Source organism: Mus caroli, unplaced genomic scaffold (assembly GCF_978045245.1).
Source record: "Mus caroli unplaced genomic scaffold, Mus_caroli_1 scaffold_7, whole genome shotgun sequence".
NCBI classification, from domain to species: Eukaryota; Metazoa; Chordata; class Mammalia; order Rodentia; family Muridae; genus Mus; species Mus caroli.
The window spans coordinates 32,913,100-32,937,327 of NW_028227262.1; the positions used below are offsets into that span (position 1 = coordinate 32,913,100).

Here is a 24,228-nt window from a genome sequence, read left to right on the forward strand (position 1 = left end):
GTGGTGTGGGGGTGCATGTCTTTGGTCCTAGCATTTTAGCAGGGACAGACAGAGCTCTGTGAGTTCTTTGTTAGCCCAGTCTACATAGTGAGTTCCAGACCAGACAGGGCTGGTCTCAAAACTACAGTAAACCAAACAAACAGAAAAGAGGGTACAAGTAGGGTCTGGGGTGTCCCTTGGGGGTAGAGAGCCTACTTAGCATGTCCTGAGTTGGAGCTCCATCACCACAAATCGAAACACAACACAACACAACACAACACAATACACCTCAGCTCAGCCCTGCACACTGTGCGCTTTTGCCTCCTTTCTCTCTTGGCTTCTCTTTTTCTCACCTCCCAATGTCCAGTTCAGCTCAGAGGGAATCACGCATGGTACCTGGTTTGGTTTCTGTGGTGCTGGCAAGGCACCCAGGGTCTTGCCCACTCTACCGCACTTTTGAACAGGTCATGGCCTCTGAGCCTGAGGCTTGAGAGGCTCCTCCCAGCAAGCTCTGTGTGTGGCCGTCTGTGCCTCTTGGTGAACTGTGTCCCTGAGTGTTTTATCTGAGTGCCCTGCAGATAAAATCTCAGCTGTGAAATTAAAAAAAAAACAAAAACAAAAACAAAAAAACTATGTATGCTTTCTTGTAGTTGAAAAGTATACAGGGGAAGAACAGGACAAGTATATTAAAAGAGAAAGGGCCATCTCAGGCCCTACCTCTGAGAGGTTTCCATCTGCCCCTCCTGATGGGTCAGTGCTGTACTGCCCAAGAAGGCAGTGTGGTCTGTGCACCTGCACCGCAGCTACTCAGAGGGGAGGGTGACTTGAGCAGTGTGACTGCAGAGGGGAAGGAATAATTAATCTGCTTTGAGCTCCCTCCCAGGGGTGATCAGCTCCTAGCTAACCAACAGAATTCTCTGGATTTGCAAATGAAAGACACACACACACACACACACACACACAGAGAGAGAGAGAGAGAGAGAGAGAGAGAGAGAGAGAGAAAGATTTTTAATATGCCTTATGCCTTATTAGCTCAATGGTTGGTCTGGCATACACACTCCCCTCCGGTATTCCTGAGTTAATTTTTTCTAAATCCATATATATTTTTAAAGATTTATTTATTTATTATATGTAAGTACACTGTCGCTGTCTTCAGACACCCCAGAAGAGGGGATCAGATCTCATTATGGATGGTTGTGAGCCATCATGTGGTTGGTGGGATTTGAACTCATAACTTTCGAAAGAGCAGACAGCACTCTTAACCGCTGAGCCATCTCTCCAGCTCCCCTAAATCCATATTTTATCTTTGCTGCCCTGCTTCCTTCTGGGCGCCCTCCCATGGGGCAGCTTTCCCTTTGTGCCTACATCTCACTCTCCTCTCCTTCACAGCGTGGTCAGTTCTACGACCCTCTCATGGCAGAATCCCTCTTCCTCTCTCCGGCATTTCTTTCCCGCCTCTTTCACCCTGCCCAGCCATTAGCTGTTGGCTCTTTATTGATTAATCAAAAACCAAATGGGGACAAGGACCCTCAGCGTCTGGACATGCAGATTCCCGTGTGAGTTTTGGGAGCCGAACTAAGACAAAGCGTTAGAACCAATCCCTAACATGGAAGACAAGTCTGGGTAAGACTTGCAAGACCCCATCTCTGAAAAAATAATGAAAGCATGCCCTCAGAAAACATGGCAGTGGAAGGCCATGAGGACACTCACTCCAGTGTCAGGAGTGGCTAAATCTAAGCCAGGTCAATGGAGTCTCATAATGCTTCTAGTGACTGTTTATGGCTTCTTTCCTGGAGCCAATGACAGGCTTGGAGGATGCGCCCGATGTGCTCCAATCTCCCAACCTGGACAGAATGGCAGCCCTTGTTCAGCCCCCTTCCGGCTATGTGTGCCTGGCAAGTTCCTCAGCTTCTCAGTACTTTGACATTCTTAACTATAAAATGGATATAATCACAATGAGCCCTTATTGGGTAGTGGAGGCTGCTAGAACATTGCCCTGCAGGTGGTGAGCTCTGAGAGTTATCTCATTATCTTCCCAGTCTTTGTTATCCTCAGCATCTGTGTCTCACCCTATTCAAGTAGGGAATGGGAGTCCGATACATGAAGCAGCCTGAGTTCCTGCCTCATCTTCGTTCATGATCTTGTGGGGATGTAAGGCCCTCTGAGGAGCCCTACCTGAAATACGAAGTATAGGAGTGTGGAGGTTATATGCTTGCATGTCAGTAACACTCATGTGCACACACATGCATGACACACATACCACATATCACACACACACACACCACTCACATAGACCACACAAAATACACACACTCATACACACCTACATACACCATATGTACATACACCATACATACACACTACACACACCTACATACACCACACACACACCACACACACACATACACCACACATACACTCACACCACACAGTCACACACCACACTACACACACATACACCACATACACACCATACATACACACACACATATACCACATAGACACCACACACACATACCATACATACATACACCACATACCCATCACAAACACACACATTGCACATACACCACACACAAACACATACCTACACACAACACACCCACATGTTTGCATCCCTTCTTCATCCACAACCACTAAACATTTCCTATCAGGCTACTTCATCTGTTCCTGTCCACTACCAATGAAACACATGGCTATATCCAACTTCAAGGGATTCTGGGAAATGTAGTCTCCAGGTGGTAGTTTCCTGACCATCTAAAATCAGGCTATTGGACCCAGTCATATCCCTCATACTCCCAAAATCTGCTCTTCTAGACATTGGGATTTTCTGAGTCCCCCACCTGCAGACACACCTCTGGTGATCTCTAGTGACTTCTCAGAAGCTCAGGAAAGCCGAACATAGACTCAGCTCTGAACTCTTGGTCTGATCTTCATCAGCTTCACCCATAAGCATTCTGAGCTGCCTCCACGGTGGCTCATGAGCTAGTTTGTGTCCCTGGTCACTGTTTTCAGATGTGATAGATGGAACTTGAGCTCTGGAGTCCCAGCAAGACCATCATCTCTGTGAGCCAACACTCCCTCGTCTACATGGATAGCAAACCTGACCCTGTAGGATTATTGTAAGGGTCAGACCACCTTTCAAAAGATCTTTTATTGTCTGGAAATGACGATTCACAGGTGAGGGCTGATCCTGTCGGGTGTGTCACCAGTGCACAGGGACTCATGGCCGTATGCCCTTTGTAAAATGATTGAGACAATACACATATAAGGTGGCATTTAAAAAAATATTTGTTGTATGTGTTTAGGCATTTTGTCTGTCTGTATGTCTGTGCACCGTGTGTGTCTTAGGATTTCTACTGCTGTGAAGAGACACCAGGACCAAGGCAACTCTTATAAAGGAAAACATTTAATTGGGAATGGCTTATAGGTCAGAGGTTTAGTCCATTATCATCATGGCGGGGAACACGGCAGCATGCAGGCAGACAGGTGCTGGAGAAGGAGCTGAGAGTTCTCCATCAAGATCAGCAGGCAGCAGGAAGGGAACTGTGTGACACATACTTGCTCCAACCAAGTCACACCCACTTAAGCAAGGTCACACCCACTCCAGCAAGACCACACCTCCTAATAGTGCCACACCCTGTGAGCCGATGAGTGGCATTTTCTTTCAAACAGCCACACTGTGCCTGCAGTGCCCCTCAAGGCTACAATAGGATCCCACGGAACTGGAGGTTGGAACATTGTGAGGCACCACACGGGTGCTGTGCTGGGAATGGATCCCGGGTTGTCTGCAAGAGTAGCTAGTGCTCTTTGCTCATTTGGTTTTATTTTGTTTTGTTTCTTTGTTTGTTTGAGACCGGGCTTCACTATGTAGCTGGCCTAGAACTCCCTATGTAGACCAGGCCAGCCTTAAAGGCAGACATCCCCTGGCCTCTGCCCCCCACCGTGCCCAGCTGTATCAAGTGCACATAATGCTGATCCATCACTCCAACTCCTGCTTTTCTATCTTTACATAAATAAATCTTTTTTTTTTTTTAAGTAAAAAGTAGAGATGTGAGGAGCAGGAGGCTAAAGCAGCAGACTTGCCATTAGTTTGAGGCTAGCCTGGACTACATAGCAATCAAACAGGCTGGTGAGATGACTCTGGGGGTAAAATACTTGATGCCAAGCCTAAGAGTCTGAGTTCGATTCCCAGGCTCGGCATGGTTGAGGAGTGAATCAATTCTTTTTTGTTTGTTTGTTTGTTTTTGTTTGTTTTTGTTTTCCGAGACAGGGTTTCTCTGTATAGCTCTGGCTGTCCTGGAGCTCACTTTGTAGACCAGACTGGCCTCGAACTCAGAAATCTGCTGCCTCTGCCTCCTGAGTGCTGGGATTAAAGGCGTGCGCCACCACGCCCGGCTGAATCAATTCTTGAAAGCTGTTCTCTGACCTCTGACCTCTACTCCCACATACCCACATACACTTATGTAAGTAATAGTGTTAAAAGCAAAGGAACAAACAACAACAACAAAACCTGCTGGGTAAGTGGCACACACCTTAAATCCCAGCACTCGGGAGGCAGAGAGGCAGGCAGATCTCTGTGAATTGTAGGCCAACCTGGTCTACACAGCAAGACTTGCCAGGGTTATGCAGCAAGATCTTGCCTTTAGAAAACAAAATCCTAATACTAACATAAACAGCACCCCTTTAAAAAGATTTTGTTGTTGTTGTTGTTGCTTTTGAGAGTCTTTGTTCTGTTTCATAGGCTGATGTCAAGCTCCAAACCTCAGACAATGCTTCTGTCCTTAGCCCCCCCCCCCCCCGAAAGTGGGAACTGTGGGCATTTGCCATTATGCCCAGCTCAGAAGAGCTCTGTGTGTGTGCAGACGTGCGTGTGGGATAGGAGATGAGAAGACGCTTTACCTGTTGATCCTTGCCTTCAGTCTTGTTTGAGACAGGGCGTCTCTGATGTTCACTGCTGAGTGTGCTGTGCTAGCTGATCTACAGTTCAGCAATTCTGACTCCTCCTACCTTTCTACCATAGGGGTACACTAGGATGACAGAGATTCAAATTGCCTTTACACAGACTCTAGGGATCTGAGTTCAGGCTGTCAGGCTTAAGAGGCTAGTCAGCCATCTATCCAGCCTCTGAAAGATTTTGGTTTTTTTTTTTTTTTTTTGGTTTTTTCGAGACAGGGTTTCTCTGTATAGCCCTGGCTGTCCTAGAGCTCACTTTGTAGACCAGGATGGCCTCGAACTCAGAAATCCACCTGCCTCTGCCTCCCGAGTGCTGGGATTAAAGGCCTGCGCCACCACGCCCGGCCTCTTTTTTTCTAAATTGTTTTCCTAGAGCTAAGGTAAGGTGCTTTGTGGGTAAGGGTACCTGCTGTCAATCATGATGCTCTGAGTTTAACCCTTGAGAGCAAGTTGGAGAAAGAGAACTGATTCCACAAGTTGTCCTCTGGCCTCCATACAAGTTATGCATTTGAAGACAACATACTAAATAAACCAACAAATAAATATGTTTTAAAAATAAAAATGGAGCCGGGCGTGGTGGCGCACGCCTTTAATCCCAGCACTCAGGAGGCAGAGGCAGGCGGATTTCTGAGTTCGAGGCCAGCCTGGTCTACAAAGTGAGTGCCAGGACAGCCAGGGCTACACAGAGAAACCCTGTCTCGAAAAACAAAAAAAACAACAACAAAAAAAATGGTCTGGGAATGGTGGCACATGCCTTTAGTCCTTGCACTTGGGAGACAGAGGCAGGCAGATCTCTATGAGTTCAAGACTAGCCTGGTCTACATAGCAAATTCCAGGTCAGCCAGAGCTACACGGAGAGACTCTGCCTAAAAAAAAAAAAATCCTAGCCGGGTGCCTTTAATTCCAGCACTTGGGAGGCAGAGGCAGGCGGATTTCTGAGTTCGAGGCCAGCCTGGTCTACAGAGTGAGTTCCAGGACAACCAGGGCTACACAGAGAAACCCTGTCTCGAAAAAAAAAAAAATCTTTATAATGTCAAATGTTGGATGTTTCCCTTCCTATCCTTATTTATTTGTCAAGCTCTTTACATATGAAGAACATTAACTAAAGTGAAGTTAACAACTCATTGTTCTTCCTCTAGGGAAAGTCATGGAGGCTTCAGGATCTTCTTCCCAGACTCAAGACAGTGGTGGAGTCCACAGGGAAACGGAAGATCACTGTAAGTTTGCCTCCTCAGACCCTGAGCACAGCCTCCTGGGGAGACTCCAGCATGGGTGGGGCCGTCATCCAAGACCTGCTTAGGTCACATGTCATGATGGCCACATCAAAGCTGTAGCAGAGAAGCGATTTTCCATGTATGTGCTTGCTCCCACCTGTTCCCCACACTTCCTAGTCGGGCAGGTCCTTGGCCACTCCCCAGATCTCAAGAAGTTTCTGGACAGCTTGTGCTGGAAATGGGGAGAGTCTCCAGAAGGTGGGGAGAGTCTCCAGAAGATGGGAAGGGTCTCATGCGCCTGCTGTTGAAGGAAGGGAGAGTTTAGCGCTTGATCATAGGCTGCCCTCTGTGTGGCTTAGAGAACCCTGACTAGGAACCTGCTCTGAGTCTGAACGTCTCTGGTGGGGTAGGATTCGGGGCTTAGAGGCCTCTGTTAGAGTCTGTATGCAGAGGACTGTTTGCCTCGGGCTGTCATTGACTCCCTGACCCCTCCCCAAGGGTCTCTGAGAACCTTGATCTTATATACCTTCCAACAGCCTTAGATTTTCAGAAGAGTAGTCCTCCCTCTTGGCTTGATGAGTGCTCCCTGAAGAGGCTGTACTGGTGCCAGGGATGGGGCAAGGGACAAGAAAAACTCATACCTTCCCTGTGTGCCTCCAGACCAAGAGACAGAGCTCCACAAGCAACGTGGGAAGGCCCGGGAGCGATGTAAGAGAGACAAGTCCTCCTCTTCATCCTCATCCTCGTCCTCCTCTTCTTCCTCTTCCTCCTCATCTTCTTCCTCCTCCTCAGGTAGAGCAAACATTCTTAGGACTGGAATGTGACTTGATGTTACGTGCTTGCCTTGTAAATGAAGAGCCCTGGGTTCCATTCCCAGTAACACTAATAAAAATAAATTTAGTAGCTGGGCAGCGCTTTAATTCCAGCATTTAGGAGGCAGACACAGGCAGATCTCTGAGTTTGATGCCAGCCTGGTTTGCAGAGTATGCTCCAGGACTGCCAGAAACCCTGCCTCAAAAAAACAAAAGATTAAAAAATAAAAAATAAATAAATAAAATTAGAAAACATGGGGCTGGTGAGATGGCTCAGTGGGTAAGAGCACCCGACTGCTCTTCCGAAGGTCCGGAGTTCAAATCCCAGCAACCACATGGTGGCTCACAACCATCCGTAACGAGATCTGGCGCCCTCTTCCGGAGTGTCTGAAGACAGCTACAGTGTACTTACATATAATAAATAAATAAATCTTAAAAAAAAAATTAGAAAACATATAGGGCTGAGTTTATAACAACATCGAGGCTATCATTGAATGAGTGCTTATGCAAACCAGACACTGTTCCAATTACTTTGTACATAAGAATTTGACCAATCGTCACAGGATCCCGATGAAGAAGATGTAGTACTATTGAAGTAGTACTATTGTTAGTCTCATTTTATAGGTGGGGCACATGGAGGCTATGCTGCCTGCATTAAGAAGGAAGGCTCGGTAACAAACTGGAGAGTCCTTGAAGGTCTTTCAATGACTGGACAGTGTATGGGAGCGGCCGCTTTGCCTGTTCAAATGGAGCTCCTGCACTGTGGTCTAGTTTACATGGTGGGCCTGAGCTTCCAACTCAATTTGCTGAAAGATTCCCAGGCTTGGGTTGAGGATCTGCTGGTACCTGTTTTGCATGGAGCCCTGGGCAACATGTACAGCACAGCACAGCACAGCACAGCACAGCACAGCACACACCTAGAATGGTGACACACATCTATAATCCGGCCATCCAGGAAGTAGAGGCAGGAGGATCAGAAGTGCATGGTCATCCTTAGCTAGCCTGGGCTACATGAATGAATAACTACTAAATAAAGCCAAACATGGTGGTATACACGTGTATACACGTGTATTACACTTGTATTGCACTTGGAAGGCAGAGACAGAAAGATGAGCAGACTAACCTGGGTTACATAGGAAACCTGCCCAAAGCAAGCAAAAGTAAAACAAACAAACAAGCCATCTAAAACCCAAATGTATGTTATGAATAAAACCTAGGCAAAGCTAAACTAATGTCAGTCACTTGCTGATGGACGTTGTCCCTGGTTGGTAGAAGCTGGAGTTTTATTTTATTTATATTTTCTATATTGTTTGATCTTTTTCAGTGAAGATATTTCTCTCTCTCATTGATGTATATGTGTAAAATATAGAAAAGGGGGAAATAGCTGGGCATGATGACACATGCCTGTAATTGCAGCACACAAATCCAATGACATTCTGGTCTACATAGTGAGTTCTAGACCAGCCAGGACTACATAGTGAGACCCTGTCCCAAAAGTAAAAGGAGGTGGGAATAAAGTCACTCAAAATCTTATCTGTTAAGATAAACTTGAACGGGGGCTGGTGAGATGGCTCAGTGGGTAAGAGCACCCGACTGCTCTTCCAAAGGTCCAGAGTTCAAATCCCAGCAACCACATGGTGGCTCACAACCACCTGAAATGAGATCTGACGCCCTCTTCTGGTGTGTCTGAAGACAGCTACAGTGTACAGTGTATATTATATGTAAATATAATAAATAAATAAATCTAAAAAAAAAGATAAACTTGAACGAGTTTCCCATATACATAATAATTTATTTTTTATTTTATTTTTATTTTTTGAGACAGGGTTTCTTTGTGTAGTCCTGGCTGTCCTGGAAGTCACTTTGTAGACCAGGCTGTCCTCAAACTCAGAAATCCACCTGCCTCTGCCTCCCAAGTGCTGGGATTAAAGGTGTGTGCCACCACTGCCCGGCTCATAATAAATATTTTTAAAATTAAGAAAAATAACACAAGAGGACATGTACAGTTTCCATGCAAACACCACACTTGTGTGTATGGGACTGGCACTGCCGTGGATTTTGGTAGGTGTGGCAAGTCTTAGAACCTTCTCCCCATGGAATCCGAGGGACGCCTTTACTACCAGACAACTCTTTCTGTGTCAGGTGAAATTATTCGAACACTGACTCAGAAGCACAGCTAACTTGATTCCCTGACTTTAAAAAATGAATACAATTGACCAGGAAGCCCCCAAGCATATGGAGGGAACTCACCCAGGGCCATCTTGGTAGTCTTGGAAGAAAGCCCTGTAGCCAGAAACTCCTGGCTCTGAATTCTTTGTCCACCGACTAGTCTAAGACGTGCACAACTCAACCAAGCTTTACTCCCTCCAGGCTTCTGCTCCAGGCTAGGCAACCTAGGGCAATGGATGATGTGGGCTGTGACTTTCAGGAGCATAGGTGGCTGAACAGACACACATCACCCAGCCATCATGGCTACTGACTCAAGGCAGGGAGGACAAAGTCAATGAGGGCTTAAGCAATATGATTAGGGTTTCTATAGGACGTGTGACATCAGCTTAAGGTCACAATCAAGGAGACAACTTGGAAAGACATTCCAGGCAAGTAGAACACATGTCAGACACCCAGGGTCATATGACGTCATGAGGACAGAGATGATACAGCATTGTGGACTCCGTAATATGGTGTATTATTGAACTCGGTTGCCTCCTCAGGGAAGCCTCTCTAGGCAGCAGCAGAGGTAGGGCTCAGTCACAAAACACAGAAAGGACAGAAAGTTCAAGGCCACTGTCATAACCCGCAAGCCAGGCAGAGCTCCTTCCTCCATAGTGTGGGAAGACTGAGAATGCCCACCAGAGCCACGGCGGTTGTGGTTCCTTCCAACTGAAGCCCTACAGCTTGTGTTTGCTCCTCACAGACAGCAGCGATGAGGACCAGCCCTCCAGAGGTCCCAGGAAACACAGAAGGAGGCCCCGCAGGGACAGCTTGCGTGGTAGGCAGCAGGCTCCCCATCTTTTCTTTGCTTCCTACCTCACTGCTGAACCTCTCAGTGGGGCTCTGTGAAGAGGTGCCTCACAGCGTTGTTTGTACAGGACGAAGGGGAAATAGCCTACTTAACACCCTACAATAGCCACAGCCACCAGACAGAAGCAGAAAGCTGGGCTCTGCCTTGGTGATAGTCTGGTTTTTTGTTTGTTTGTTTTGAGGCAGGGTTTCATTCACTGTGTGGCCTTGGCTATCCTAGAACTCTCCATGTAGACTAGGAAAGTATGCCCCCTCACACCCCGCTTTGTTTTTGATGAGTGCTTCTCTAGCTCTGACATGATAGGTGCCAAGTTACAGAACTCAACTGGTCGAATATGTATTTGTTTAAAAAAAAAAGTCATACAGAGGGCTGGAGAGATGGTTCAGTGGTTAAGAGCACTGACCCCTCTTCTAGAGGTCCTGAGTTCAAATCCCAGAAACCACATGGTGGCTCACAGCCATCTGTAATGAGATCTGATGCGCTCTTCTGGGGTGTCTGAGGACAGCTACAGTGTACTTACATATAATAAATAAATAAATAAATAAATAAATAAATAAATAAATAAATCTTTAAAAAAAAGATATCTGATTCCCTGGAGCTGGAGTCATAGATTGTTTTGAGACAACTTGTGGGTGGGGGCTAGGAATGGAATCTGGGTCCTCTGCAAGAGTAACCAGTGCTCTTAAGGCTCGAGCTCTCTGTCCAGTCTTAGGAGAACACTTTTGCCTAAACAGATAAATAAACTTCGTGAGAACATCATGGAGAGAATGGGAATTAACGAATGAATGTCTAGTGCAGAGACTGGTATACACAAAGTGCTTAATAAATGCTGCCTATGATGTGGAGTTGGTCCTGGGTTTTATTTTTAGAGATATAATTAGCTGGGGGATCTGGGATGTAGCTCAATGTGTGAAGTCCGTGATTAGCATTGCAGAAGCTCTGTGTTCAAGATCTAGTACCAAAGATGATGATGATGGTGGCGGTGATGGTGGTGATGATGATGGTGGTGGTGGTGATGGTGGTGATGATGATAATAAATAAATGAATAAGATAAAACAACCACAAATAAAAAAGCAGGAATGCAGGTTTTATGAGAGACCTGTAGAGTCACTCCTTACTATGTAAGTTTGGTAGAATCATTTTAATTTTTCTTCCTCCATCACCTACATCTCTGTGCCAAGATCAGACCAGTCCCTCCCAAAGGCCGGGCAAGCTTTCTCCCACTATGCCGTCTCCTGAGATCTAAACTGAACTTTTGAGTCCCTGTTGCCTTGCCTACGTAATAGGTAGGCGGCATGCGTTGGTGCCTTCTTCATTCTCTATGAGAACCAAATGGAGACATCCCGCATAAATCACCCAGTACATCACCTTAATTGATGGCAACTACTCCTTTTATATAAAAATGTAAAGGTTTATTTACGAGTATGGGTGTTTTGCCTACCTGTACGTGTGTGTGCCACATAAATGCCCACAGAGGCCAGAAGATGGTGTAAGGTCACCTGAAACTGCAACTGTTTGCTGCCGGGTGGGTGCTGGGAATTGAACCTGGGTCCTCTGGAAGAGCAGCCAGTGCTCCTGGCCTCTGAGCCATCTCTCCAGCCCCTCCCATAACTACGCTTGACTGAGACCCACCTCCTGTCAGATCTGCAGTTCCTTCTCAGTATCGGAACATAGCTCCTCTAGGAGCACTGAGGGCAAGCGTGAGTAACGCTGTTTTGCCTTTTGGAGACTTCAGATGTAGGGCGATGGAGGTGGCTCTCAGACACTGGAGGGACCTCACCAAGCTTTGTCTCCACCCAGGTGCGGACCATGGGGAACTGGAAGTGCTGAAGGACGAGCTTCAGCTCTACGGAGGTAACTGCTTGTCTCCTGACCTTGGAGAAGAGAACCGTGAGGGCTGAGAGCCCAGTGGGCACACAAAGGGTAGAGTCTCATGATCTGAAGGCTCCCAGGCAGATACGGGTGGGGCAGTGAGGCTGCAGCCATTCAGGTGAAGTCCCTGCTACCATGGTTACAATGGGTCAAGGGCTGTCAGCCTTCCTAGCTGGCTGAAACCCCAACTTTCAGCATGGTCTTGACTGGTCACCCCCAGACAACTGACCCTCAGTTTTGCTAGCAGAGTGATGGGTTATGATTCGTTCCACTATCTTGAAACCCTGCATTGTTTAAGAATGGCTCAGAGTGCTGGAGAGAAGATGGCTCAGCGGTTAAGAGCACCGACTGCTCTTCCAGAGGTCCTGAGTTCAAATCCCAGCAACCACATGGTGACTCACAACCATCTGTAATGAGACCTGATTCCCTCTTCTGGTGTGTCTGAAGACAGCTACAGTATACTCATATGCATAAAATAAATAACTAATAAAAAAAAGAATGGCTCAGACACCCTGTCCGCATTTAGGAACTGTTTCCAAGAGTCCTGTATGACCGAGAGGAGACATAGAGAGCAGAGAGATGGGGTGTAAATGACAGAGAACTTTGGTCAGTAGCACTTCAACAAAGAAGGAGAATTCACAGATTGGCCTAGTTCATCAAAAAGCCTGGTAGATGTCCACTATCAATAGAGAGAGTTGGGACCCTCAATATCCACCCACTCCCCCAACTCGGGGTAATGAGCCAGGGAAACAGCAAGAACACAGGCTACTCAGAGCAAGAAGACCACACAGCACACGTGTCTGCCTCTGGGCACTGGCACTGTAGGTGATCTTGATATTATTTCATTTGCTTATCTGGATTTATTTACTTATTTTAGTACTAGAAATTGAACCCAAGACTGGTCACTTTGTTGTTATTTCACATTGTTTTTTTGTTTGTTTGTTTTTGTTTTTTTGTTGTTTTTGTTTTTCGAGACAGGGTTTCTCTGTATAGCCCTGGCTGTCCTGGAACTCACTTTGTAGACCAGGCTGGCCTCGAACTCAGAAATCCGCCTGCCTCTGCCTCCCAAGTGCTGGGATTAAAGGTGTGCGCCACCATGCCCGGCTTGTTTTGTTTTTAATATTGGCTTTACTTTCATTGTCTTAAAGATGTGTTTATTTTATGTGTATGAGTGTTTTTCCTACAAGTGTGTCTGTGTACCATTTGCCTGTAGAGGCTGAAGAGGGGGTCCACTCTCCCAGACTTAGAATTACAGACGTGAGCTGGCATGAGGGTGGGGACCGAACCCAGGTCCTCTGAAAGAGGATCAAGAGGATCTGTTTCTCCTGCCCCTTAATTTTATATGTGTGTGTCTGAGTGTGGGTTTATGCATAAGTGCAGTGCCAGAAGAGGCCAGAAGAGGGCAGCAGATTCCCCCAAAACGGGAGCTTGTGAGCATCTGGTACTCAGCCACCTCTTCAGCCCGTTTTATTTTGTTTTAAATAAAAAGTACTGACTTCCCATGGCTTGTGGTGGGGATTACTTCCTGGTAGATGGAGCAGGAACTGTAAAGCCTGCTCCAGTCCCCACCCAGCCTACAACCAATCAGTGCAAGTCTCTAGGTAGGTCCCTACCCTCTTCCCTAGGCCCCCCTCTCAGGAGGGCACCAATCGTGTGTGTGCTCACTGATTCTCCTTCCGTGCAGGCGCTGCTGGGGAAATGGTGCCTGCTGGGGAGTCAGGTGAGTACCCAGGAAGGGGAGGGAGTCAACGATTCTGGAGTTCAGTGGGGTCTGGGCATTGTCCTGGTGGAGCACTGTCAGTGGGCATTGTCCTGGTGGAGCACCTTCAGTGGGCATTGGAGCACTGTCAGTCCTGGAGGAGCACTGTCAGTGGGCATTGTCCTGGTGGAGCACTCTCAGGGTCACAGCCATGAGATATGACAACTCCGGGCCCACTTAGGGACCTGACTGCACGAACAGACAGGAGAGAGGTTGTGGGACATGGAAATGGCGGTCCAGGCAAAAGGAAGCAGGTATCAACCAGCGAGGAAAGGTTCCTTGGGTCCCATGGCTGGAACATTACCTAGAGAAGTTCTCAACCTGTGGATCTCAACGCCTTTGGGGGTCACATATCAGATGTCCTGTACACCAGATATTTACATTATGGTTCATGGCAATAGCAAAATTACAGTTATGAAGTAGCAATGAAATAATTTTATGGTTGTGGAGGGGTCACCACAACATGAGGAACTATTTTAAAGGGTCGCAACATTAGGACAGATGAAAACCACTGTCTTAGACCCTCTTCTCAGTCACCTCTGGCCTCTCCCCAGGGTGGCAGTGCCTGGCAAGGTGCCTTAGCTGACATGGAGCTAACACTGAGTTTCTCATTTCTAGGACTCCGAAGGAGAGGTTCTGGCTCAGCGGAGGGTAAATATACAAGCTCCCGGGACAGCTGGAAGCTGTGCCAGGGACCTGAGGCCAGTTCTGGCAGGGATGTCAATACATGCATGATTCTGAAAGAAGTCTCCATCATGGGAGAAATGGAAGGAAGAAGAGGGCTAGGCCTATGGAGGGATGAGAAAGTCAGGGAGGGGTCCTGCTGTGAGCACCCCCTGACCCACAGACAAACACCCAGTGATCGAGTCCTTAAGTGGGGAGTGGTAATCTCCAAAACATGTCTTTCTGTCTTTCATTGTTAAGGAGAAGTGGAGGCCTCTCAGTTAAGAAGACTGAACATAAAGAAGGATGGTAAGTTGGTGTCCAAGAGCTGTCCTCACCTGGCTGGTCCTGATTTCTGTGGATCCAAGATGGCTGGTGGCTGGAATGATAGTAACCCTAACCACCTCTGTCAGGGGTCCCACAGTCAGCAGAGTCCTCAGCAATAATCATCTTGGTTGAGGGGACAAGCAGTGATGTCTGTCTTTCCATGTAGGAACCAAAGCCCAGGGTTGGGGGCCTTAGAGCTACTGAAGGGCACAGCCTGGGTTTGGCATGGCCTGGGTTTGGCATTGCCTAGGACTGGTGCCCAACCTACGCTCCTTTCGTTGTATGTGAGAGCACAGTGAGATCAATGCTTCACGGGCCGTGTGGTGGGACACAGTTAGAGTGTGGGGGTTAAGAAGTTCCCCTGGAGAAGTGATGAGAGCTTCTAGGGCTTCCTCTGCTCCAAGCCTGGACTCCACGAGGACTTCGGGGAAGAACTTGCAGATAGGAAAGAGAGACCTTGGGGTGTTCATTTATGTAGATTTTTGAGACACAGCTTCTCTGCATAGCCCTGGCTCTCACGGAACTAGCTCTGTAGACCAGGCTGCCCTCACACTTAGGGTCCTTTTCCCTCAGCATCCCCAGGACTAGAACTGCAAGAGTGCACGCTGGACTTCCGTTAAACTCTCTTTTGTATCCCCCTGAGTGAGAAAGAAGGGGGACCTTGCCGTCCATCCTGCTGACATCCCTTTTGAGAAGCATCGGAGATCCAGCCTCTCGTGCCTGTTAGCCTCAGAACATCACACTTGGCACCTTTACGCGGTTTAATGCTCACTCAGGAAATTAATTCCTGAGCACCCCCCGTGGGGCTGCACTGGCGGCTCAGTCTGACTGAGCTGCCTGAGAATCTCCTCTGAGACTTAGAGCCAGGGAGGAGGGAACCCATAAGCACAGATATAAACTCCAAGCTGAGTGGCTGTACATGTTCCAAAAATAAAAAGGAGAGATGGGCTGGAAAGGGGGCTCCTGGGTGCATTTAACATGGGCTGGTCAGGAGCAGGAGCACTGTCATATATAAAACAGGAAGGGGCTGGGCCGATGCTTTAGCCAGTCAGTGTGCTTCCCCTTCCTTTCTCAGAGGACTGGAGTTTGGAGCACAGCACCTCCATCAGGTCCTCCACAAATGCCTGTAACTTCAGCTCCAAGGCATCTAACGCCCCCTTCAGGCTTCTGTGGGTACTTACTTGACGCACACGTGCAAGCATATGTTCATGTGAGCGCGCGCGCGCGCACACACACACACACACACACACACACACACACACACACATACACACCCCGCAAAAGAAAACTTAGAGTAGTCAGGCATGGTAATGCACATCTTTGACCCCAGCACTATGCTGGGAGAGGCAGTTGGATCAACAGCCACCATTATACAGTGAAACCCTGTCTCATAAACAAACAACAAACAAACAAACAGCTGGGTATGATGGCTTCTAATCCTAGTACTCTGGAGCCAGAGGCAGGTGGATATCTGTGAAATCAAAGCCGGCTTGGTCTACACAGGGAGTTTCAAGTCACCCAAGGCAACACAGTAACACACACACACACACACACACACACACACACACACGCATACACACAGGAGAAACCAGGCATGCCAGGCATGGCACTGTGGCACACACCTGTAACTCTAGTGCTCTGACGGTTGAGGCAGAAGAATCCTAATTTGAAGGTCACCCTGAGCTTCGTAGAGACCCTGCCTGGAAAAACATCAAAAAATAAAAACGAGAGGGTTGTTGGTGATGGCCTGAGTTGAGAGAGAGAGAGAGAGAGAGAGAACCACCCACCATCTTTTCTTGCAGATGAGTTTTTCCATTTTGTCCTTCTCTGCTTTGCCATTGGAGCCTTGCTGGTGTGTTACCACTACTATGCAGGTGAGGCCTGCAGGGGACCTGGGGAGGGGCTGTGTGGGAGGACAGGAGTCAACCTCCACCCCTACAATGAATAGCTGATTGTTGTCTCCTGGCTGCCTTGCAGACTGGTTCATGTCCCTCGGGGTCGGCCTGCTCACCTTTGCTTCTCTCGAGACCATTGGCATCTACTTTGGGCTCGGTAAGTGATCCTTCAAAAAGCTACACAGCCCCACGGGCTCCTGGAGGGGTGGCAGCTGGGCTCTAGATTGGCTAAGAGTCACAATCTAAACTTTTTTTTTTTTTAAGTAAATTCCTTATGTTTGTATTTTCTTCCTGACCGCATGTGAAGTCAAAGGGAGGTCATTGGCAAAACCTTGTGGAAAAAAGGGGTTAGTTCCACAAAAAAAAAAAAAAAAAAAAAAAAAAACGGTTTAAAGTGGCAAACACACATAGCTCCTCAGATACTGAAAACAAGCAAGTAGAGCCAGAAATCAAGGTCGCAGGGTTTCCTGCCCCTGTTATTACAGCCTGTGACTCGTTTTCCGTGTAATAACTGCAGCACTGTTATTGACGTTAGCCTGAAATTGCATGTTAGGGCTCTGTTTGCGTGGGGTGTGCTTTGGTTCTGGGGCAGCGGGGGAGTGAGCCTGACCCTGGGGCCCCTCAAGGGGCCTGCCGTCCTTACCAACATTTCCCCCTTGTTCTCTGAGCAGTGTATCGGATCCACAGCGTACTTCAGGGCTTCATCCCCCTCCTTCAGAAGTTCAGGCTGCCAGGTAATGGTGCCACACATTTCCCCATCCAAAACCCTTTCCCGATTGGGGCTTTCTCCTTGGAAAAAGATCTGTCATCTACGGAAAGTCCCTGAGTCAGGAGGCTCGGGTTCAAGTTCTGCCTGTGTTCTGTGACCCCCAGACAGCCCTTTTCTGTGCTGAGAATGGAATCCGAGACCTGCAGCATGCTAGGCAAGCCACAATCCAGCCTTCTGTAGCCTCTTTGAGCCTCAGGCTTCTTGGCTGGAAAGCTGGTGCATTTCTTACTGCACAGACTGTCCCTGAGTGAGGAAGCATGCAGAGGGCTGTCAGCATTGAAGAAAAGCCAGGAAGTGTGTACTCCTCAAATGCTACCTCCTCCCTGCTTGTATTAAGTAACTTTGTAGTTTCCTTTGAGATAGCCTGGGCTAAAGAAGAGTCTCTATGAGTGTGTGTGTGTGTGTGTTGCTAGGATGGAACCCAACGCTTCACACATGCTAAGAAATTGCTCTACTGCAGAGCCATACCCCCACACATTGTCTTTGACCAGCAGCCCAGGGACTTTGGATTTGATTGTATCGTGCCTCAGAACCTAGAAGCCAGGGATGGTGTGTTTCTGTGCTGGAGATGGGAGTGGCAATATCTCCACAACTGTGAACCATGGGGGACCCACAATGCCTTCAGAAAGAGTCCTTTGAGGCCATCCCTGTGATGTGTGGGCATTTGAGGTGGTGGTTGGAGCAAGACTTGGCTGCCTACAGAGTCCTATGTCATTCGTCTGGCTTTGCCTTTCAGGGTTCAGGAGAACCAACTGAGATCACTGCCTGACGGCAGCTAAGCCAGTCCCCAATGTGACCACTGTAATCACTGCCATGCCTGAGCCCAGAAGACAGAACGACGCGCTGGAAGACACCAGAAGGCCACACAATAAAGAGCTCTTTCCTTCCACATGATCTGAGTGTCTGCACCAGTGGGCAGGCTCTTGCTCTGCAGATTAGCACACAGTCTCCGTGGGGAAGAGAAGAGGGGATAGCATCTGGGTCAGCACGGAGGAGCTGGGATGCCATTGCTCATAGGTCAGCATGAATCCTGGGTCCTGCAGGCTGGCATCTGCAGGCCTGGGTCTCTCTGATGTCCTCAGGCTATGCCCAAGAGCTCACAGTTCCTGCAGAGCCATCTTGGGACAGCCATTCTGAGGCAGGGAGCTACCAGGCTGGGTCCCCAGGGGAACCTGTTGCAGGTAAGATGCTGGGGACCAAAGCTTCAGACCCATCACCCAGTGACTGACCCTGTTGCCCTTGGACTCCTAAGATCCAAATAAATATTCTGTTCCTTGTGCTTAAAAAAAAAAGTGGACTAAATATTCCTTTAGATTTCTTCCCCACCCACCCTTCTTCTTTTTTTTTAAGGATTTTTTTTTTTCTTTAAATACAGGCTCTCATGTAGCCCATGCTGGCCTCAAACTCTATGCAGCCAATACTAATGTTGAATTCCTGATCCTCCTGCCTGTACCGCCTGAATGCTGGGATCATAGGTAATGCATGTGCTACTGTACTACTGTACTGAGTGCCTTGAACCCTGTGCCTCGTGCCTGGTAGGTGAGCTTGCTACTAGCTGAGCTGTATATCCTTACAGTTCCTTTAGGTTTCTTGAGCATGAGAACACATCTGGGGATTCCTTTGAATCCATCTAGATGGGGTGAACACTTATCCAATTGCATAGAGTATAAATGAGCATGTACAGATAGTGGCTTGCAGAAAATTCAGACATCTTTTACACCGGTGAGGGTAGCAAACATTCTTGTAAAAAATACCAAATGTGTGTGTGTGTGTGTGTGTGTGTGTGTGTGTGAGTGTGTGTGAATGCTAGAGGCCTGGTTTGGTTAGAACACTTGCCTCAAGTTCACAACGCTCTGGATTTATCCCAAGCACCACACAAACTGAGCATGGCTTTGTATGCTGGTAAGCCTAGCATTCTGGAACTGGAGGCAGGAGGTTCAGGAGTTTAAGGCCAGCCCCAGCTACATAGGGAGTTCAAGAACAGTCTAGGTCAATGAGATCCTATGCCAAAAAAATAACTGGGATGGGGAATTTAGTATTTTCGGCTCCACAAATACTAAAGGAGAAGATAGCCCCCTGCCTGACCAGGAACTCACTCTGTAGACCAGGCTGGCCTGGAACTCACAGAGATCCACCTGCCTCTGTGTCTTGAGTGCTGAGATGGAGGGGGATCAACCTCGGGGATATAAGCCTGGCCTGTGCTTTCCTACTGACTCGGCTATAGACTTTATATCAAGGGCAACCATGGCAAACTAGAGAACACTCCAGGAGACCACACATGTCATCATGTGTCTGTAACCCCAGTGCTCAGGAAGCAAAGGCTGGAGGGTCATTGCAAGCTGGGGGCTAGCCTGGTCTACCTAAGGCGTTCTAAACTGGAAATGGCTACTTAATGAGATTTTCTTTTCTTTTTTTTTCTTTAGGAGAAAAAAAAAAGATGCTGGAACCTATTTCTTTGTAATCTAAGTTAAAAAGTTAAAAACCACACAGAAGGTGAGACCAGAGTAAGACTATGAAAATAATTGAGGGTCAAGAAAGATGGCTCAGTAGTTATAGGAAGGGGCTGCTTTTGCAGAGGAGCTGGGTTCAGCTCCCTTGGTGGCAATTTGAATGACAGTGGCCCCTGTAAGCTATGAGTTTAGTGTTTTGTAAAGGATGAGAAGGTGTGGCCTGGAGGAGGAGGTGTGTCTCTGGGGGCCGGCTTGAGGTTTCAAAAGCCAGGCACCTTTCCCACTGTGCATTTCTCTGCCTCCTACTTGGACACAGCTCTCAGGTGGCTCCAGCCACTATGCCTTTGCCCCACCATCATGGACTCTAATCCTCTGAAACTGTAAGCTCAAACTAAATGCTTTCTTTTGTAAATTGTCTAGGGCATGGCGTCTTATCCCAGGAATAGAGAAGTAACTAAGGTAGTTCCCATCACCGAAATGGTAGCTCACAGCTGTCTAACTTCAGTGTCTTCTGGTCTGCATGAACACTGTCACATAAATCAGAATGAAAAAAAAAAAACAAAACAAAAAACCTTTAAAAATGAAATAGGGTTGGAGAGATGGCCCAACAGTTAAGAGCACTTACTTGTTATTCCTGCACAGGACCTGGGTTCAGTTCCCTGCACTCACTCATAAGGCTGCTGACAGACATTGGTAACTCCAGTTCCAGGTGATCTGATGCCCTCTGCTGGCCTCTTCCAGCACTGCACACATGTAACCTCCAAGGATATATGAGGCACACATGTGGTACACAGACATACATTCAGACAAAGCACTCATACACAGAAAACAAATCTAAAAAGAAATAAAATTATTTCTTTAAATCTTTTATTAAAATCTAAAAAGAAATAAAATAAGAATTTAAGATAGGATTATCACATGACCCAGATGCTTCACTTCTGGGAATATATGCAAAAGATATTTTAAGAGCTGTTTGGACACCTGCATTCACAACAGAAATGTTCACAATAGGTTAGTTGTAGGAATAGACCTATAGTCAGCACTCAGGAGGCTGAGCCGGGAAAGTCACTAGCTTGAGGCTAACCTGGGCTATATAGCAAGATCCTATTTCAAAATGCCAAAATTATAAAAATGATAAAACAAAACAGACAAACAAACTTTAGAGTCTGAACAGATAGTCCATTCAGGAAGATGCTTGCCAGATAACCATGAGGCCCCAGATTTGATCCCAGCACCCACATAGAAAGCAAAGTGTGATATGTAGTACAAGCCCTTGGGGGTGGGGAGAAAACAGGTGCCTACTGTCCAGCTAGGTAACCAGTCAGCCCCTCGTCTTAGTAAGAGACTCTGTCCCTGACATAAAGAGACTGACTTCAGACTGCTGTGCATAACTGTGCACACACACAGCCGGGCATGGTGGCACACTCCTGTAATCCCAGCACTTGGGAGGCAGAGGCAGGCAAATTTCTGAGTTCAAGGCCAGCCTGGTCTACAGAGTGAGTTCCAGGACAGCCAGGGCTACACAGAAAAACCCTGTCTCGAAAAAACAAAAAACAAACAAACAATAACAAAACAAAAACAACTGTGCACACACATGAACATACTCACAAGTCCATACAAAACCCAAAACCTTTTAAAATTTAAGAAGAAAAAAAATTGAAGGACCAGGTGTGACAGAAACCTTTAATCCCAGCACTTAGCAGGCAGTGGTAGGCATAGTTCTGTGAGTTCTAGGCCAGCAGGGCTATAGAGCAAATCCCTAACTCAACAAAGCAAAACAAAATGTTTTAAGGGGCTAAAAGTACAGATCAGTGGTTGAATGTTTGCCTGGTATACAAGAGATCCTGGCTTTGAATACCCAGCACTCAAAACAAAGAGATTCAAAAGGTAAAATCTAGGGAGCTGGAGAGGTGTCTCAGAGGTTAAGAGCACTGACTGCTTCTCTAGAGGTCCTGAGTTCAATTCCCAGCTACCACATGGTGGCTCACAACCATCTGTAATGGGATCTGATGCCCTCTTCTGGTGTGCATGAACGCAGCTATGGGGTACTCAAATAAATTGAATAAAAGGATTTTTTTAAAAGGTAAGAATCTATGTTTTACCTTGTATTTTTTTCAACCTCAACTTATTAGTGGCCATAAAAGCAGGACATGACCGACAGGTTGAAACCCCCTGGGCATGGGACAAAGCCAGAGGAAGATGGAGGACACAGTCATTTTGGTCCTTGGCAGCCTGGATGCGTCAGAGAGAGAGACTAGTTCAGCGCTTTATGCCCCCAGGTCTCCCAGCTCCGGCAAGGGTCTGAGTGGCGCACTCCCTCCCAGCCCAGTCCAGCAGTGACCTTGATGGTTCTCAGCGCCTCTGTACCACCAGAGCTTAGGCGCTGGTTACATCTCAGGCTATGGATTCTAGGAGCTCCAGACCAAAGTGGGGTCTAAAATAAAGCATGGAATCCTGAACTGGACAGACAAGACTGGAAATGAAGGGGCGTTGGTCCTTGGCCGTCCTGGACCCTGGTCATCGAACTTGTGCAGTCATCTGCCCACAGGCCAAAGGAACACTGAGTGTGCGCTGAGACCATGCAGGTCAGCCGGCACTGGGGAAAAGGTCAAGCCCGGGAGAACAATGACAGCTGTTTGTCTCAGTTTCCTGAAAGGGACCCAGTTCACATGTTGCTGTTCCCCAAGGCTGAGTGTTGAATGCTTGGTCCCTTTGGTGGAACTACTTGGGAAGTGGTGAAATCGTGAGACAATGGAGCCTACAAAACCTACCAGTGGGTAGAGGATGGCATACCAAGATGGCTTTAGAAAGATCTCTCTAGCTATCCTCTTCAGGCTGTGTGAACAAGACCCTGGTCCTGTAGACAGATCTCCAAGATCAGGATCAGAACTGACCAAGGCCACACTCAGCCTTGGCCACACTGGCACGAGAGGGATCCTGAGGCAGACCCATGCCTGGAGACACAGACACCTCTGACACTCACCTTTAGCTCACAGACTCCCTAGTATGGCAGATGGACACACCCACCTTAGGTGGCAAGCAGAGACCTCTCCCACATACTTCCCCCCACCCCACTCTCCCAACCTGAGGACTTCCAGGATAGCCTTCTGTGGGCCTGGGCACCAGAGGTTTTCCACGGAGATCTCTGTCCAGGCTAGGTGTGAGGGTTCCAGCAAAGGGAAGTGAGTGCAGGCAGGGAGACAAGTCTCTGTGGTGCCTTCCAGGTCACTTGGTAATGCCAAGACGCTCTGCACTGAGTTGGGTTGGGCTGGGCTGGGCCAACGAGAAGCCAACTAACCTCAGGCGGCTCTTCAGGAGAGATCTCTTCCCAAGTGTTACAGCTGGCTGCCTAGAGAAGGTGACCTTGGTGGCCAGGGTAGGGATGAGGCAACCATGAGAGTGTGACAGCAGGAGAGCCGACAGGTTGCTCAGATACTGCCCCGGCCCAGATCCAGGGCTTTGAATCGGCCCACCCCAACATCTACCCCGTTGATGAACTGCTGGGGTGCATGAAGGAGCTGATCCTCCAGATCCAACACTACAGCTCTCCATGACACAGGGCAACAACAGGATGTCCGAGAGGAGCCCCAGTGAGGATCCAGTATTGCTGGAGTAGCAGAAGCAAGCCAGAGGCCTCATACCAGACCCATGAATCACTGCAATGAACATTTGCTATCAGGGTAGACAGAAGGGTTTACTGTGGGACACATTGTGACACACTTCAACTTCCACAACTAGGAGACTTTTCTTTTTCTCTGTTGGTGGGGAAGTTGTGAGAGTGGAAAGCAGGTATGGGGGGGGGACGAGTAGGATTGGGGTGCATGATGTGAAATTCACAAAGAACCAGTAAAAAGTTAAAGGAGGGAAGAGAGAAGAGAGAAAAAGAAAGAGAGAAAGAAGGATCTTGTTTTTAAAGACAGGGTCTCTCTGATATGTAGCCCGGCTGTTCTGGAACTCAATATAGACCATGCTGCTCTTGAACTCAAGAGATCCACCTGCCTCTGCCTTCTGAGTGTTCCAATTAAAGATGTACACCACCACCACACCCACAGGGCTTCTCTGTATAGTCCTTACCATCCGGAAACTCTTTCTGTAGACCAGGCTGGCCTCGAACTCAGAGATTAACCTGCCTCTGTTGCTTGAGTGCTGAGATTAAAAGTGTGCGACACCACCACCCGGCTAGTATTAAGTTAATTTAACACAAGCTAGAGTTATCTGAAAGGAGGGAACCTCAGGTGAGAAAATGCCTCCATAAGATCCAGCTGTAGGACATTTTCTTAATTAGAGTGGGTGGTGCTATTCCTGAAATGGCCATTCTGGGTCCTATAAGAAAGCAGACTGAGTAAACCATGAGGAGCAACCTAGTAAGCAGCACCCCTCCATGGCCTCTGCAACAGCTCCTGCCTCCAGGTTCCTGTCCAGTTTGAGTTCCTGTCATGGCTTACTTCAATGATGAGCAGTGATATGGAAGTGTAAGCTGAATAAGCCGTTTCCAGGGAGGTGTTTTTGA

The 24,228-nt window shown here is 47.7% G+C and overlaps 1 protein-coding gene across 3 annotated transcripts in view; it reads left to right on the forward strand.

Annotated features, from left to right (window-relative positions):
* The window catches only part of Tmem40 (transmembrane protein 40), a 33,642-nt gene extending 15,119 nt beyond the window's left edge, over window positions 1-18,523 (forward strand). For 2 of the 3 annotated variants that reach the window (XM_029478799.2, XM_085839615.1), the window contains exons 2-12: window positions 6,075-6,152; window positions 6,810-6,941; window positions 9,876-9,950; window positions 11,784-11,837; window positions 13,540-13,575; window positions 14,233-14,265; window positions 14,539-14,586; window positions 16,407-16,478; window positions 16,582-16,656; window positions 17,171-17,233; window positions 18,005-18,523. In XM_029478799.2, the coding sequence (XP_029334659.1) occupies window positions 6,083-6,152; window positions 6,810-6,941; window positions 9,876-9,950; window positions 11,784-11,837; window positions 13,540-13,575; window positions 14,233-14,265; window positions 14,539-14,586; window positions 16,407-16,478; window positions 16,582-16,656; window positions 17,171-17,233; window positions 18,005-18,024 (678 nt within the window). In that variant the 5' untranslated portion in view covers window positions 6,075-6,082 and the 3' untranslated portion in view covers window positions 18,025-18,523. The remainder of the gene's footprint in view (window positions 1-6,074; window positions 6,153-6,809; window positions 6,942-9,875; window positions 9,951-11,783; window positions 11,838-13,539; window positions 13,576-14,232; window positions 14,266-14,538; window positions 14,587-16,406; window positions 16,479-16,581; window positions 16,657-17,170; window positions 17,234-18,004) is intronic. The other variant, XM_085839616.1, reaches the window with a different exon arrangement.
* The last annotated feature ends 5,705 nt before the right edge of the window (window positions 18,524-24,228 follow it).